Source organism: Xenia sp. Carnegie-2017, unplaced genomic scaffold, assembly GCF_021976095.1.
Source record: "Xenia sp. Carnegie-2017 unplaced genomic scaffold, XeniaSp_v1 HiC_scaffold_19, whole genome shotgun sequence".
Classification (NCBI taxonomy): domain Eukaryota; kingdom Metazoa; phylum Cnidaria; class Anthozoa; order Malacalcyonacea; family Xeniidae; genus Xenia; species Xenia sp. Carnegie-2017.
Window position 1 is genome coordinate 5285809 of NW_025813481.1, and position 15556 is coordinate 5301364.

Sequence of the window (15556 nt, forward strand, 5' to 3'; positions counted from 1 at the left end):
TTTAAAATGTTATCTGAAATACTCATTAAAGTATAACATCCCGTTTTTCTCGTAAAATATCTCTTCAGCATAATGGCTAAATCCGAAAAATAATTCTTTTTTTCTCTGCTGCAACTTCGTAGGGGTTTTCAATTTTAGCTAACACAGTCACGTGACAGAAATTGACCAATAAAATAAATGCGGCTATTTACGATTTTTTAAGCCGAAAATAAACAAACAATTTGTTCAGATGTTTTCAAATTTTAATTATTTCCTCCTGAAACAGTCTTATGATGTATTTTAAGACAAAAATGGATATTTTATGAGTTATGAAAAGTATTTCTGGTTCATTTCATTTGTTTTCGGCTTGTAAAGATTGAAAATTTGAGGATAAAATGTGTTGAAAAACGAGAAGTTGTCAAAAAACTAAGGACGCCATGTGTAGTTAGAAACTGAAGATGAGTCGAAAATCAAGTTCAACGAGTTTCACATCTTTATCTTCTACAGACGATCCTTTAATGCGTGATTGTCATGAACTTAGACAAAGATTATGGCAAACTGAACAGTCAATACAAAATTTAAGCCCTCCAATAAAATGTAAAAGGTTTGTCAATTTGTACCTTTTTCTAGCTATTGATAGGAAATATTGTCGCACAAAAATAAAATTTATTATATTACATCTTGGAAGTTGAAAGTTGAGTGAGGGAAAATTAAAGCAGATCAAGGGCTGGGGAACAAATGTTATGGATAATACAAGTAGCTTATTACAGCAACCAACATTTGTTCTCAATCATATTTATTTTGTTTTATGATTCATGATAGTTTTCCAGACGTAAACAGCCCAAGAAAGTCAGGCTCTAATGGAAATGCCCACTTATTGGGTAATTCAAAGTAAGATTTTGTCAGAAATGCTTGTTTAAAAGTGAATTGACAAAGATAATGATTTGAATCATAAATTTTATGTAGTACACGCACATCAAGACCTACATCTACTTCTTCTGATCAGCTTCCATTATTGACATTGGCTGATCTTAGTCCTTCATTATCAGATCTTCCTAAAGAGTCTGCAAGTTTTCCTTACAATTTACCAAGTACCATTGAATCATCTAGTACTGGCGATTCAAACACGATTTCCCAACATGTCAAGCACAATGGACTTGTGGTAGCTTGTTTGTGTTGCTGTACATTGGGTGGTACAAAAATTTATTGAGTTTTTTGTTTAGAAACTCAGCATGAGGTATTCCAATGAAGACAGTTACGAACACATTAGTGAGAGTATGTGGTCAAAATCACAAATTCTTCGTGATAAAAACACAGCCTTAGTAAGCCAAAATCACAAATTAATGAGTGAACTTGAGGTTATGGGATTAACATTTCAACAAGAATGTAACAAGGTGAGTTTTTTAAAAAAATTTTGACCCTCTCTCATAAATCAAATACACTTGATGTTTCTGTGATTATTTTAGGTAAAAATTCTACAAATAGATTTAGCAAGAGAAAAAGAGGGAGTACAGGAGTGCGAGGATCGAATTGTATGTTTAGAAAAAGAGATTTCATCACAAGCTCAAGCCTTCAAGTATTATAATCTTGCAATCTTTTTTCAGTTTATGAGAGGTTTTATTGAAAATATTTTTGTTTATGCATGTACATATGTAGACATATAGAGGAGAAACTTCTTCAGAAGAATGATGAGCTAGAAAATCAAATAATTCAATTCAATAAAGTTCAGAAAACATCTAAAGACTTTCAAAGAAAGTACAATGAGGAACAAATTCTATGTAAACGGTAAGTTTCTACTGTTTCTCCGAAGATAAAAACAAAACTTGTAGTTACCTTATTGACTTGTGCAGCTTGCAATCAAAGTTAGAAGAAAGTTTAGAAAAGATGGAACAAATGACAAATAAAATGAAAGAAGAGAAAGAAAAGGAAAAACAGCAAACAAAACAAGTATTTAAGCATGGACAATTAAAGAAAGTTTAAGATATAAATCAGTTATATTAATGTAGCCGTGGTTTTATTGTAGAGTTGTGAAGAGATGGAACAAATAAGTCAAGAGTTAAATGATCTAACGAATGAAAAAAATGAATTATTAGAACAGAACACGACACTTGAGGGACAGGTCATAGAGCTTAAAGAAGAGATAAGGTTTGTCAGAATTGAGTGAGCGTGGAAATATCATTCAATATTGTTTATAAATTCATTATTTAGAAATGAAAATATAATATTGTTTTAGCTTGCTTCAGTCAGAATGTGTTGCAAATGCAGAGTACAAGAGCTCACTTGAGCAGGATAATGCGGACCTTCGACAAACCGTGACACGTCAAAGTCAGAAAGTCGGTCAGCTGCAGAGAAGATCTGCCTTTGGAAATGATAGTGATACATCAAGATTACATGAGATCATCAGTATGCAGCATGAAAAGATTGCATATTATCAACAAGAGATAGAAAGGAGTAAAAAGGATATGTTGAGACTAGAGGCATTACTACATCAAGTGGTGGAAAAGAATAATGAAAGAAAAAACCTCCAAGATATGTCTGAAGTATGATTTTGTGACTGTGAATAATTTGTAAAGCATTGATCAAAAACTTTTGGAATAAAGTTAGCAGAATTCTTCTTGTTTTCTTATTTAGGACATGACAAATGAAAGTAGATCAAGCAAAGGTACACTTATGTCTACTTTGCTTTCTACAATTATTGTTTGTATAGAAATGTCTTTTTTTTATGTCAGATGCAGGTACAATGACTGGCTTGAGATTAGAATTATCCTTCATTGCGGAGAGAAACAGAATTAACGATCGTAAACAACAACACTTAGAGGAAATTATCTCAGAGCTGGAAGATCAGATAGAAACATATTCTACAAAGTTGATACAAATGGAGGAGACAAACGGAGAAAAAGACAAGACAATAAAGAGTTTAGAGACAAAACTTAATGATAAAAATGTCGATTTGATTGAAATAAAGACTGAAGTAGATGAAACCAAAGAAAGAAACAGAGAATTTGAGAAAGAGGTGAGGTTATTTAAAATAAAAATTTACATTGTAAATGTACTTGTTTTGTCTTTGTCTCTTGAGATGGACTTGTTACTGTAATTCCCACTACCTTAGATTCGAAAGAAGAAATCAGAGATTGAAAATCTAGAAGGCGAAGTTGTAGAGAAAGTCCACGAACTTGGTACTTGTGCAGAAAGACTACACGATCTAGAACAGAAAATTGACGAGCAGCAAAACTACATAGAAGAACTGGAGTTATGCTTGAAAAGAAAGGAAGAAGAATTGAATGAACAATATGGTTTGTTAGAAAGAACAAGAAGCCTTCATTCTGAGCATTGTCGTGAACTGGAGCGGCAAATTGAACAGGTTTGTTGCAAAAAAAGTACACGACAAACATAGCAAATGATCTGTGAATTTGAACTATAGTCAATATTACAGTTGCAGAAAGATTATGAAAGTAAAAATAACCAGGTTTCTCATCTTGATGCACTCTTGAAAGGTAACTAATGTCCGCTTGACTATCTTCTCAATCAATACCCCCAACTCAGTTGTACAATGCCATCAATATCTCTCAGACTGATAATGTTTGCGTCTTCTAGCTTCTCGTCAAGATTTGGGGTTAAAAAGTTCACGTGTTAATGAAATGGAGCGTCTTTTGAACGAACGACAACGCGAATTAAACGATCAACAAGAACAAAGTCGAGAATATGAGGAAAGGTTGTTAAAATTACAAGAACGGGTAAAATTAGAAAATGACCGAGGACTTAGTCTCGATGAAGCATTACTTGAATGTCGACAAGATTTAACAAAATATGTTGAAGAACATGAAACAACAAAGAAAAGACACGAAGAAGAGATAAATGATAAATTGACTGAGGTAAAGAAAATATATGAAAGAAAAGTTCTGTTATTATGAAGAATTAATCCATTTGTATATCAAGCATTTAAAGCACTTGTTCAATCATTATTTTAGATTTCTGATCTTGAAGAGATAGTAAAAGAACGACAGAAGGTATACATGTTAAAATGCAAGGAAATCGAAGAGCTTGAGCGAACTTTATCAGAACAAAACCAGGTTTTGAAGCAAAATCAGCAAGAAATAAACGATCGAGAACAAAGTTTAGAAAGACTGAAGCAGGAAGCGAATGTTTTAGAATTGGAGTTGAGTCGAGAGAAAGAAAACAATAAGGAAGAAACAAGAAAACTAAAATTATCATTGGAAAAAGCCAAAAATGATTTAGATGAACGAACAAACCAACTTAATGAAATGAATAATTCACTTGTTGATGTGCACAAAGATATGAAACAAAGTTCATCTCATGTTGTTGATCTAGAAAGAATGTTACAACAAACTAAAGCTGTTTTAGAAAAGAAATCCAACGAGGTTAAAGAGTTGTCTTCGATTCTGAAGGAAAAATCTGAGGCGCTTTGCAACAAAGATGAAAACATGAAAGAGTTAGAGGATATAATCATTGAAACAAAAAAAACTCTCGTCGATTGTAAAGAAAGTTTCAACGACATGAAAACTAGATATGAAGAAAAAGAAAGTCAGGTTTTAACAATGGACATGGAGTTGTGCAAAGCACAAAATGAGTTAGTTGAGACTACGAAACAATTGGAGAAATTGAAGATTGTTTTAGAAGAAAACATGAAAGAGTTGAAACAAAAAGACAAACAGATGGATTTTATAGAAGAAAAATTGAATAGAAGCGAAGAATTACTGGAGAAAAAAGAGTTCGAAGTTACAGAGAAAAACGCAAAAGTTCAAGAATTAGATCAGACTGTCAGGGAATGTCAATGGGAACTGAAACAACGAGTATCTGAGGTATAATTAGGCACACGTATATACACAAGGAGTTGTAGTTAATGTGCGACTTCCCATCCTTTGATATCCTTTAGATGAGTAAACTGGATATATCGATAAAGGAACAACAAAGTGATATGAAACAAAAGACGAATATTTTAGAACAAACATTAAGTCATTGTCAGTATCAACTGAACGAGAAAACTCTAGAGGTACGTATGACAACATAATTGGATGTATGACAACATAATTGGATGTATGACAACATTGTTGGATGTATGACAACATAATTGGATGTATGACATATGTTTGGTTTTGTAAAGAAGAATGTAATGCTGTTGCTTTTATTTTAGTTGAATGAACTTAGAGCAAAATGTGCAAAGAGCGAGGAGCAAGTTCAACAGAAGACAGTTCGTCTGGAATACATGGAAAATACGATAAAACAACAACAAGAAGAACTAAGAAAGCGTCTTGAACAAGTCGCTGAGTTTGAAAAGGTTCATCTATAGTGTGTTATGTTGTAGCGCTCATAGATAATTAAAACCAAAGAATTTTGTATCATTCACAGGAGTTCACGAAAATTAAAATGGAGGCAGATGAAAAAAGCGAGATAACAAAGGAGCTTCGTTTGGCTAAGGAACAAACACAAACTATGGTAAAGTGAACTCCTCATGTGATGTTGATGATGTGAAGTTTTCCCATTTTCTCGGGAAATATAAAATTTTCTTGCACATTACTAGCATGCTGAGCTTCTTGACGCTCGTCGTAAATTGCTACGATGTGAGCAGAAGGAACATGAATATTTGGACGAACTCAAAGACGTTCATGCTCTCATAACAGCTAAGGAAACAGATTGTGCGCGTCTTTCTAAAAACCTGGCTGCTAGTCAAGTTCGTGAAGCTCAAGCTGAAGCCAAAGGTATCCAGGAAGCAAGACGAGTTGAGCAGGAATTTTCCATGAAAATAAGCAACTTAGAGAGCGAGGTAAGGTTAAATTTTTATTAAGACCTTCAGGTTGCAATGTTTATGGACTTTACATGGTAAATTGACAATGACAGGTGGAGAAACTGCGTGGAAATCACAGCAAATTATTTTCTCAGAAGGAAGAAGCGGATGCAACGTATCGATTTAATCTTCAGAATTACAAAGAAAAAGAAAAATCTTACGAAAACGAAGTGAAACAATTGGAACAAGAAATTAAGAAGTGTCATGATAATATATTAAATCTTCAAGACGAGATTGATCAACAATATGATGAAGCTAAAGTAGCCCATGAAACTATTATGATAAAGGAATCTGAGGTAAACATAAGGATCATGTTTCGGATCATCAACTTGGATTGTAGAGAAAAAGAAAATTATCTTTTATTTCTTCTCTATTTCTTATAGATTACACGACTGAAGGCAAAAATCTCAGGATATGAACGAGCTACATTTGGTTCTAAACTTAAATTCATCGAGCACAACTCACGTCGTCCTCTTGAATCTTATTCCCCAAGCATTCGCTCTCAACCTCCTAGTCCTGCACGACCTTCAATTCATTATCGTACACCAGTAAAGAGAAGTAGTTCTGCGCATGATCTTCACAATATTTCCTACGGTTTAGTCTCGTTTCTTTCACCGTCACAACATGACGTTGATGACGTTGTTAACGATCAATTTGAAGCACAATCCCATCATACAACATCGTCATCAATTTTAAATCAAAGCGACACTTTTGAAAGATTATTTGAACAAGCCTGTCACGAACTGAAGAGACAAGAAGGGACGGCTAACATAGAAAGAATAAAGCTCATCATGAAACAAAGGATGTTTCCTCAGTTCCTCAAACAAAGCCTAAATATTTAGAATAAACATTTTTGCAACATTAAGATAAAGAAAGAAGACAAATACAGATAATGATTTTACTCAGATACAACTATGATTGGCGATATCTTTCAGTTTAAATATTAGTCAGTATATCTCCCATTATTATATTTTAAATAGAACCGCAACTTAGTGAATCATTTTTGTAAAATAGCTGTAATATTTTTGTAATCAGATAAGTTATTTGATTTCTTAAAAATCGTCAAATTTTAATGAATTGCGAGGATTATTCCGAGGATTGAAAATCGGAATAAAATTATTTTCATTTGATTGTGCAAAAAAAATCCAAGAACATTATATAAATAATTTTTTCAACTAACCAATAACTCTCCTCTCTATTTTCACCAATCATCTTCCCATCCATCAACATTCTGGGGAAAAAAACGACAGTCAGAGATAAAATTTTCCAACAATGTAATGTTACGATATGCTAACCTTTAGTTCATCATCATCAACAACAGCTAAAGTTTGACTATACATTGATAATCCTTTTACTGGTATTTTACGTGTATCTGACAATGTTGGCATCATATCAGCAAAGATATCATCTACATTATTCTTATTATTGGTTTTTATCTTCATATCAAACTCTTCCCAAGGTTTATCTTTAATTTTATTCTTTTCAATAAAATCTTTTTCATTACTTCTCACAGCAGAAAGTTTCTCTTTTTTCATTTCTTTTTTCGTTTCACCAATATTATTTTCATTGGGAGTAGCACTGTTTCTTGACTTGGAAAGCAAACTGCTTGACTTTGGTTTTAAAATAGATTTGCTTGACTTAGAAATATCTTCTTCCACATTACTCTTTTCTTTGTGTAATTTGACTAAATCTTTCAACGGTATTCTCTTATCGTCAAGTGCAGTTTTCGCAGCTTTCTTTATCTTCATTCCAAAACCACTCTCCTTCCTCTCTTCAACGCCTAAGTCTGGCGGTTTAACGTTAATTTTTCGTGTTTTCTCACTAAAACCAGAGTCAATTGATATTTCGCTTGAACTGGGACGTCCTGTATCAGAATCGTCAGATATCTATAAACAATTGAAAATTTTAAAGCATTTAAAATCTTTGTTGATAAAAATGGATGTATTCGTAACCTCTTCATAAACTTCTGCCGTTGCTTGAAGACCAAAATCTTCCCATGGTTCAATATTGTCTCCAGACTCCATCGCTTCTTTTTTCTCAACAAAACCACCTGGTGTGGATAGGTCAGAAAATGATATAGTAATTTCCAATGACTTGTAGTTATAATTACAAAAAAAAACAATCACCTTTAACAACAGCTTTTCTTTCTAGTTTCAACCGTTCTCTTTCTTTTCTCCTCTCTTCGTTCCTCCGTCGACTTTCCTCTTTCCTTTTCTCACGCTCCAGTTTCTTGCCATCAAAAGTGACGTTTGACTTTACTTGCGACGTAAGCAAGGTGGGCTGTGCTACTACGCTGGTAATTTTTGTTTCTCCGTCAATCTAAGAATACAAATCAAATCTTTAACATTCGTTCGTCAAGTCATTTCATTCAAATTTCTCAACGCAACACTAACTAATATTGAGATTACAATATAGAAATTCCGTTACTAAAGTATTATTTAATACCTTTAAGCCACGTTCAACAAACTGTGATTGTCTACCTCCACCAACAATAATATTTGCTCCCAACAAAGGAACCAAATGTTGCATCGCATTAAATGTTACAGATACCATTTCATTATCACTATCAATAAGACCAAGTCTTAACTAGAAGCAAGAATATGTAACAATGTCATTGATATAGATAATACATAGGTATCAAAGTATAAATTGTTAGTAAATATATGAATAATGACTCACCTGGGGTAAAATTTCTAACTTTAAAACATCTTTCTCAAACATTGAGGCATAATTTGCAATATATTTCAGCAATATCAGACGAACATGTCGATCTTTGACTTGAAATAATTTTATGACAATAGGAATGCAACATTCTCTACAGAAAAACATATATGACAAAATATTTCTATAGAGAAATATTGTTCACGAAGATTTGTGAAGTATTAAACTCACTTGAATAAATCTTCAGGTAATATTGGTTGTACATTACAATGCACATTTTGATCAACTAAAAAAGTTTGCCAAAAACTTATCATACATAAAACAAAATATCCCCAAGTGATTATGATGAATCCTACCTGATGACTGTGGAGTCAGTAAATGTGGTAAAAATATCTCTACTGCAGTTGGATCAAGAAGAACAAAACGAGATAATAAAAGATGAAGAAGACGTTTTGCTACAACATGTGGAGGCACTTCATGCAATCTAACATGAAGTGTTTGAAAAAATGATGATTTTTCTTCTTTTGTTTTTATTGTGATGCTTTTCAAGAAAAGCAAGATTTGACAATATTCCATCCTGTGAAAGACAGCATATTCATTGAAGATTTTTCACATCATGACACGAAGAACAATTGGTTGAAGTAGCAAAAAAGTTAAACATACTGAAAAATTTCATCATTTAACAGAACTTGAGCTTCTGGTCTATCCTGCATAGAAAAAATGAAGTTGCAAAAGTTTTAAGATGAAGATAAAAATATTCAATGAAACAGAGAATTTTCTATGTACTTACCTCAACACTTGACTCCACAAAATCAGTTTGTATTCTTTGCAAAAACTGATTTATTGATATTTCATCAACTTCCACAACACAAAAAAATGGTCAGCAAAAGAATAAAAGGGAAATTATGCACATTCTAACTCACCAGAAAATTCAACAAGCTCAAAGATATCACAAATCAACTCTCCCAATTGCAAAACATCCCTTGCATGAGCCAAACTTTCATTCATGAGTTTCTATAAAAAATAATGTGAAAATTAATGAACAATTAAATAAAATAATGAAAAGAAACACAGACTATTCTTTAATCAATACCTCTTTAGTAATCTCTGCAAATGTTGACATATTTTCAAATCCAGCAATTTTCCAACAGGAATCATATTGACCAACAAATATTGATGATAAAGACAAGTTGTTATGTGACAGCCCACACTAGAGAATCAAGATATCATTCTTAACTCCTGTGATTTGTTAAAAATTTTTCATTCTCAACTTTAACTTACTTTCTTGTGTAAAAATACGATTGTCATAATCACATGTTGTATACCAGCAATAACTTCAACAATCTCAAGATCAACAATAACTTTTGATAATGGTATAACAGGTTCAGTTACCATAGAAACCTCATATGTATTATCAAATACTTTGTGACATCTCAACACTCCTGGATGGCGGATCATTTGCATATACTGAAAATTGGCAATTATTAATTTTATAAAACATGAAGTTACAATCACAATAGAGCTTTCATGTTTCATGTCGTTAAATTTATTTTGTAAATTTAATTATTATAACTTATAATCATTAAATGCAACGTATTAAAAGTATTATATATTAACTTTAAGTCAATGAAGTCATGAAGTCAATCAATTCAAATTGCTCAAAAAAAATTCCAACCTTAATTGTCAGATCAACTCCCTTGTTGTCATCACTGTCTTTCTGGTGTACGAAAACAGTAAATTCCTCATCATCATCTATTCTTAAGCTGGATAAATTTCCCAAATATCGGACTCAAAGTCTAACTGCTCTCCCAACTTATAGGCGTAAGATAAACTAAGTTCAGAGCCCATTTTTTACACAAATTGTCGTTATTCACTTATCAACAAACTTTTATACTTCCAAACAGAATATATTGTTTTCTGTTCCTTTAGCATAGCAATGCTTACAAATAACGTCTTTATAAAAAAAATATCGTCAAATCACAACATTCCAGTGACACCACCATGTTTTTTAAGCTATCCAATGTTTATGAGATCAGTGTTAAGGTAAAAACGAAAGTACTATCTATAATTGCAAATGTTTTTTTTGAGAAAAAAATGGGAAAAAGACAAAAGTTATCTTTATAGTAATTAAATATCCCAACAAATCATGAAATATTTCTTATTGTACTTTCCAAGGAAAAACAATAGAATAAGACGGGAAAACGAAGGATTTTATCTTGAAGATTAGCTATGAACACACAATTCATCTCTGTCTGTATCCAAACATTCTTGATTTTAATCAAGCTGCAGATATCTTTACTCTTGTTGTGGTATTTGTGTCGATATTTGTAGACACTCTGGTTATATTTTCTGTTAATCCTGTCTGAGTTACACTGAAATGACAAAAACATGACATAATACATACTTCATTCAACAAACCATAGATTTGACGCTAATGATTACTATTATTGACGAGCATGATCACTATTATTGACGAGCATGATCACTATTATTGACGAGCATGATCACTATTATTGACGAGCATGATCACTATTGACGAGCATGAGACGAGCATGATCACTATTATTGACGCTAATGATTACTATTATTGACGAGCATGATCACTATTATTGACGAGCATGATCACTATTGATCACTATTATTGACGATGATCACTGACGAGCATGATCACTATTATTGACGAGCATGATCACTATTGACGAGCATGATCACTATATTGACGACCATGATCATTGACGACCATGATCACTATTATTGACGACCATGATCACATTGACGACCATGATCACTATTATTGACGAGCATGATCACTATTATTGACGACCATGATCAATATTATTGACGACCATGATCACTATTATTGACGACCATGATCACTATTATTGACGACCATGATCAATATAGTTGACGACCATAATCAATACATTTCTCAACAACAACAAAGAATATTGATGATAATTTTCCAACATACATTTCATCCATTTCTTCACTATCTGACTCTTGAGAGACGTGAAGATAAGGATTGTCAGACCCAGGGCGGAATTTATAGCTGTTGAGGATTAAAATAAAAAGATTATAATGAAAGTTTTACATAAGTGAAACATAGATATGAAAGGAAATTTAGCTATGAGAATAATCAAACTTACCCAGTAAGAATGAACAACGTCATCGTGGAAAGGTTCATAAAAAACTGCAAAAAAATCATTCATGTTTCATTTCAATTAAACAGAAACAATTTTTCACTATACCTAGGTGTACCTCGTCAAGCCACAAGTATTGAAAGGGAACAGTGATCTACATAGAAATATAAAATGAAATAAAACAATTGTGTATGTTTACAAATTAAGGCATTTCTGTAAATTAAGCTACGTACCTTGACAATCTGAACAATAATTCGTGTGAAGTAGATGTAGCAGACAATCTACAAGATGAAACAAAACATTTTACATTTTATGATGAAACGACTAAAAAGTTCTAAGGTATTCAAGCACAAGGAGTTAAACTTAAAGATAAACCATGAGAAAACAAAAGGGGGTTATAAAAGTGACAGAAAGAGAGAAGTGTATGAGTAAAGTGATTCTTGTGTTAATTGTAAAAAGCATGTAAATGGAAATTTAGAGTTTGATGTAGAATGTTTTAAATGTAGGAAATTGAAAGTAAAGGAGTACTACTAAGATGAAAAAAACAAATGCGAGATATGATGATACGTCGAGAATGTGCTTAGAAAGGGACAACAATATGTTCTAAGAAAAACATTGCAGTTTAAGATGAAAGGCAAGAGAAGGAGAGGATGATCAAAGAATATGTGGAAGAAACTAGAGGTAAGGAGATCAAAAAAAGTTGTTTTCAAAAATAAAATACTATAAATAGAGAAACATATGTAGAGGATTGAATATAGAATGGGGTTAAAAAACCTGCATGAAAATTGCATTGGATACGTTATTTACTCAAACATTACAGAGAGAGATCTTTCAATATAAGATTATTTACCATGATATAAAACTGTCTGAAAAGTTTTAGTTTGGCAAGGTTCACAGCAGCTATAGAAATGAAATAAAATATATTGATAAAAATATTTATAAAAACAAACCAAGAAATGTCTTCTTACAACCTTTGCCATCTGTCTGTGAAGCTTCTCTAAGATGTCTGATTGCCCTAAAAATTACTTACTATCTAAATACATTGTACAGGAAATAGTTTTGCAAGCAATCTTACTTACCATATTACAGGAAAAAGAACGGCCCCACAACATAATAGATCCACAAGGATGAAAATTTGTTTGTAAGAAATGTCAAGGAAAATATATTTAAGGTCCTGCTCCATTTGACAATTTTATTTGATGTTTCATTTGAAACATTAGAAGAAGCTGAAAAATATATTTTGTTTGATTTATAAGGATATCCATGTAACATAATCAGCTTGAGCTTCCTCAGTGGATTCCATTATGATCAAAGCAATATTGTCAAATATCTATAAGAAATAAAATATTAACAGTGTGTCTATGTTTACAGAGGAGAAACTGTAGAGGTATTCTATCTGGTCAAAGTTATTTGAGGTTGGCTTGTGTTTGAAGATGATTGTAATGATTCAAATCATAAATTTTAAATAATAAAAACCATTGGTACACTACAATAAATATCATGCAGTGCATTGTAGTACATTGTAGTACATTGTAGTACATTACATACTTCTAGTAAACTACTTTACAAACGAGTAAAAGAGAATATTACCTGCAGTGGAATAACAATCAGAAAAATCTTTTTATCTCTTCCAGAAAAAACATGTTTAATGAAGAAGTATCCAGTTCCAAGAAGAATTATTGTAGTAAAAAGAAGGCCCCCTTTGAACCTAAAATGAAAATGAGGTGTTTATTAACAAAACTATTATTTCTGTAACTACATTAATAAAATCATTTAAATATAGTTCATACAAATGTGCAATATAATGAAGAACAGCCCATGATTCAGCTTTTGTGCCATCTCGTCCAATGTAGTAGTAATTGACCTTAAAAAAAGATAATTTAAAAAAATAGACTCATAATAATTTTTTAGTGTGTGATAACAATTGAATATTTCAATATTTACAGCATTTAACAATGCATCAAGTGCTTTCAACAAGACCAACAAAAACATCAAATAATGAACTTTGAATGTTTCAGACCTGCAAAACAAAAAATGTAATTTTTAATGAAATTTTAAACAACCATTTTGAAAGTTCAAATCATGAACAAACACACCAATATTGTCTAAGAACATAAAACCAAACACATGATAAAATCCAAAAGACAACAGCAAAAAAGCCTAACACCATGGGTAATGGAGCCTTCAAGAGGAAAAAACAAAAAAATAGCATTGAGATTTAGAAATCCAATTTTTGATGAGCCAAAGAAATATACCTCTCCAGCTGATAGAAAACTACCATCATTTTTTTCAACAACTGTCACCTAAAGAAAATATTTTGCCATTAAATTCATATTGACAGTGTAAAGAAGGACAATAATGAACACTCAGAATATCTTAGTAATGATACCTAACATACCCTCATATCAACAGGATTTTGATTCTTGCCGAAGTGGCAGTTGTGAAAAAATGTATTGTATAAACCTTTATTTGTGTTGTTTTGAACATGAAGAGTAAACTAGGAAAAAAATCTATTATACATCACAAATCTCAATATTCTACCATAATGATACATACAATATCTACCTAGAGTGTATATTGAAATAAAAGCATCACTCACGCTGCCATTAACACTGATTCTTTTTCTTCCATGTTCAAACACCAGCAAAGGCAACTCTTCAATTTTTACACATTCCCGATTTTCATCCATTATTGTGTTCATTGACTTTATTGAAGATCCAACCTCACTCTCAATAACTGGTAAGATTTTACCACAGCGAATGACATCTATATGTCTTTTTCCAGCTTTACGATTCCAGTTGAATATGAAGAGATCAATGGCAATATTTTTATCGATGTTTGAGGACTTCAGTAGACACTTATCCGTGTGACCTTCCTACAGAATTTCAAACATATTAGATGAAACACATGAATGCAATGAGGCAAAAAAATTAAAAATTTAATACCATATAAGTAGCCATACCACTACTTGATGTTTTTTGAATACTGAATCCAAGCTTGATAAAAGAAAAATTTTTGGAAGAATACACACACCTGGGAGTCTGATTATTAATTGGTGTAGTGGGTGATTTGGTCATATCAAGAACAATTTGTTGTTGCATCTATCACACAACTTGAGGATACCACCATCCCACATTAATCCAATAATACAATATAAAAAACAACGCCAACCTTCATTTCTGCATCATCAGTGAATGTCAAATTTTTCACATCAACCGAAATTTCCCCTTCCTTTACAATACCAAATGTTGATATCTTTACATGACCACGGCCATCTTTCTATTTAAAAACGATTTATTTCATTTACTGTTCAATAGCTTCATTCGTGCAGTGCAACGTCTTAATATAAATACCTACGAGGTAATCATGAAACTACACTTCAATAATAAAACAAAATGGCAAACTAAACATGCAAATAAATTTTACCATCAAAAAATAGAACGAACAAATTCAACAAATGTAAAATATAACTGAGACAAAATACCCATACAATACACAGCGAGCTAAATAGGAAATTCAAAATGACTTGCAAGTCAATAACATATATTTATATATGACAAAAGGCAGTAATAGAAATTCAAGTCGTTTGCTTTCAAAACAACAAAAACGTTTTGATTTGCTTTAATTTGTAAGAAAATTACAAACCTCAAGTTGTATATTGTGAATTCGACATAATGTAAAACGAAAGAGGAGAAAAAAACCGACGCATTTTGTAATAAAATGACAAAAAAGACAAGCCATTTGCAAAATTTTGTCTATTTCTTAGGTCACATACGTCACGTGACTACACATTGAAATAATATAAGTGCGTAGATAATTATTATTAATTATGCATTCAGAGTCAGACATGTTTAATATAATTACTGCAGATATGGGTAAAAAGTTTTAAAAGAAAGTATTTGAGCTCGAGAAAGAAAGAAAAATGTTACCAAATCCATTCCGCGATGAAACTACTTTTTATATTTATTTTTTA

General features: G+C 31.9%; 3 protein-coding genes across 3 annotated transcripts; 1 reads left to right on the forward strand and 2 right to left on the reverse strand.

The window, feature by feature from the left end:
* The first annotated feature begins 180 nt into the window (after positions 1-180).
* On the forward strand, positions 181-6853 carry LOC124438421 (coiled-coil domain-containing protein 18-like). Its single transcript, XM_046988550.1, has 21 exons — positions 181-583; positions 802-870; positions 946-1141; positions 1203-1373; positions 1446-1555; positions 1636-1764; positions 1830-1926; positions 2003-2124; positions 2213-2519; positions 2611-2641; positions 2709-2992; positions 3089-3340; positions 3413-3473; positions 3574-3851; positions 3948-4799; positions 4874-4990; positions 5132-5275; positions 5347-5433; positions 5519-5761; positions 5836-6078; positions 6166-6853. The coding sequence occupies exons 1-21, from the start codon at positions 438-440 to the stop codon at positions 6622-6624; spliced, it is 4398 nt and encodes a 1465-aa protein (XP_046844506.1). The 5' UTR covers positions 181-437; the 3' UTR covers positions 6625-6853.
* On the reverse strand, positions 6667-10382 carry LOC124438423 (protein-associating with the carboxyl-terminal domain of ezrin-like). Its single transcript, XM_046988551.1, has 14 exons — positions 10119-10382; positions 9725-9910; positions 9537-9653; positions 9367-9457; positions 9234-9301; positions 9107-9150; positions 8800-9020; positions 8675-8729; positions 8462-8597; positions 8228-8368; positions 7909-8101; positions 7735-7832; positions 7078-7668; positions 6667-7013 (listed from the first exon to the last, which is right to left on the reverse strand). Exons 2-14 carry the CDS (start codon positions 9905-9907, stop codon positions 6984-6986), a joined length of 1968 nt encoding a protein of 655 aa, XP_046844507.1. The 5' UTR covers positions 9908-9910; positions 10119-10382; the 3' UTR covers positions 6667-6983.
* Positions 10330-15356, reverse strand: LOC124438424 (protein GPR107-like). The gene is made up of 19 exons (XM_046988552.1): positions 15229-15356; positions 14755-14862; positions 14529-14579; positions 14183-14458; positions 13982-14080; positions 13839-13886; positions 13680-13765; positions 13528-13603; positions 13374-13447; positions 13174-13291; positions 12845-12913; positions 12663-12724; positions 12555-12598; positions 12434-12483; positions 11817-11864; positions 11702-11737; positions 11590-11633; positions 11415-11492; positions 10330-10815 (listed from the first exon to the last, which is right to left on the reverse strand). Exons 1-19 carry the CDS (start codon positions 15322-15324, stop codon positions 10722-10724), a joined length of 1557 nt encoding a protein of 518 aa, XP_046844508.1. The 5' UTR covers positions 15325-15356; the 3' UTR covers positions 10330-10721.
* Between the last annotated feature and the right edge of the window lie 200 nt (positions 15357-15556).

Coding starts and splice junctions, on each gene's coding strand:
- LOC124438421 (XM_046988550.1), top strand. CDS start 438: ATGAGTCGAAAATCAAGTTCAACGAGTTTCACATCTTTATCTTCTACA. Junction 1,927..2,002: donor AAAAACAGCAAACAAAACAA/GTATTTAAGCAT, acceptor GTTTTATTGTAG/AGTTGTGAAGAGATGGAACA. Junction 5,276..5,346: donor AAGTCGCTGAGTTTGAAAAG/GTTCATCTATAG, acceptor TATCATTCACAG/GAGTTCACGAAAATTAAAAT.
- LOC124438423 (XM_046988551.1), bottom strand. CDS start 9,907: ATGCAAATGATCCGCCATCCAGGAGTGTTGAGATGTCACAAAGTATTT. Junction 9,458..9,536: donor TTGCAGAGATTACTAAAGAG/GTATTGATTAAA, acceptor TATTTTTTATAG/AAACTCATGAATGAAAGTTT. Junction 8,730..8,799: donor ACTGACTCCACAGTCATCAG/GTAGGATTCATC, acceptor AAACTTTTTTAG/TTGATCAAAATGTGCATTGT.
- LOC124438424 (XM_046988552.1), bottom strand. CDS start 15,324: ATGGCTTGTCTTTTTTGTCATTTTATTACAAAATGCGTCGGTTTTTTT. Junction 13,604..13,679: donor TATGTTCTTAGACAATATTG/GTGTGTTTGTTC, acceptor TTTGTTTTGCAG/GTCTGAAACATTCAAAGTTC. Junction 11,865..12,433: donor TCAGACAGTTTTATATCATG/GTAAATAATCTT, acceptor TTCATCTTGTAG/ATTGTCTGCTACATCTACTT.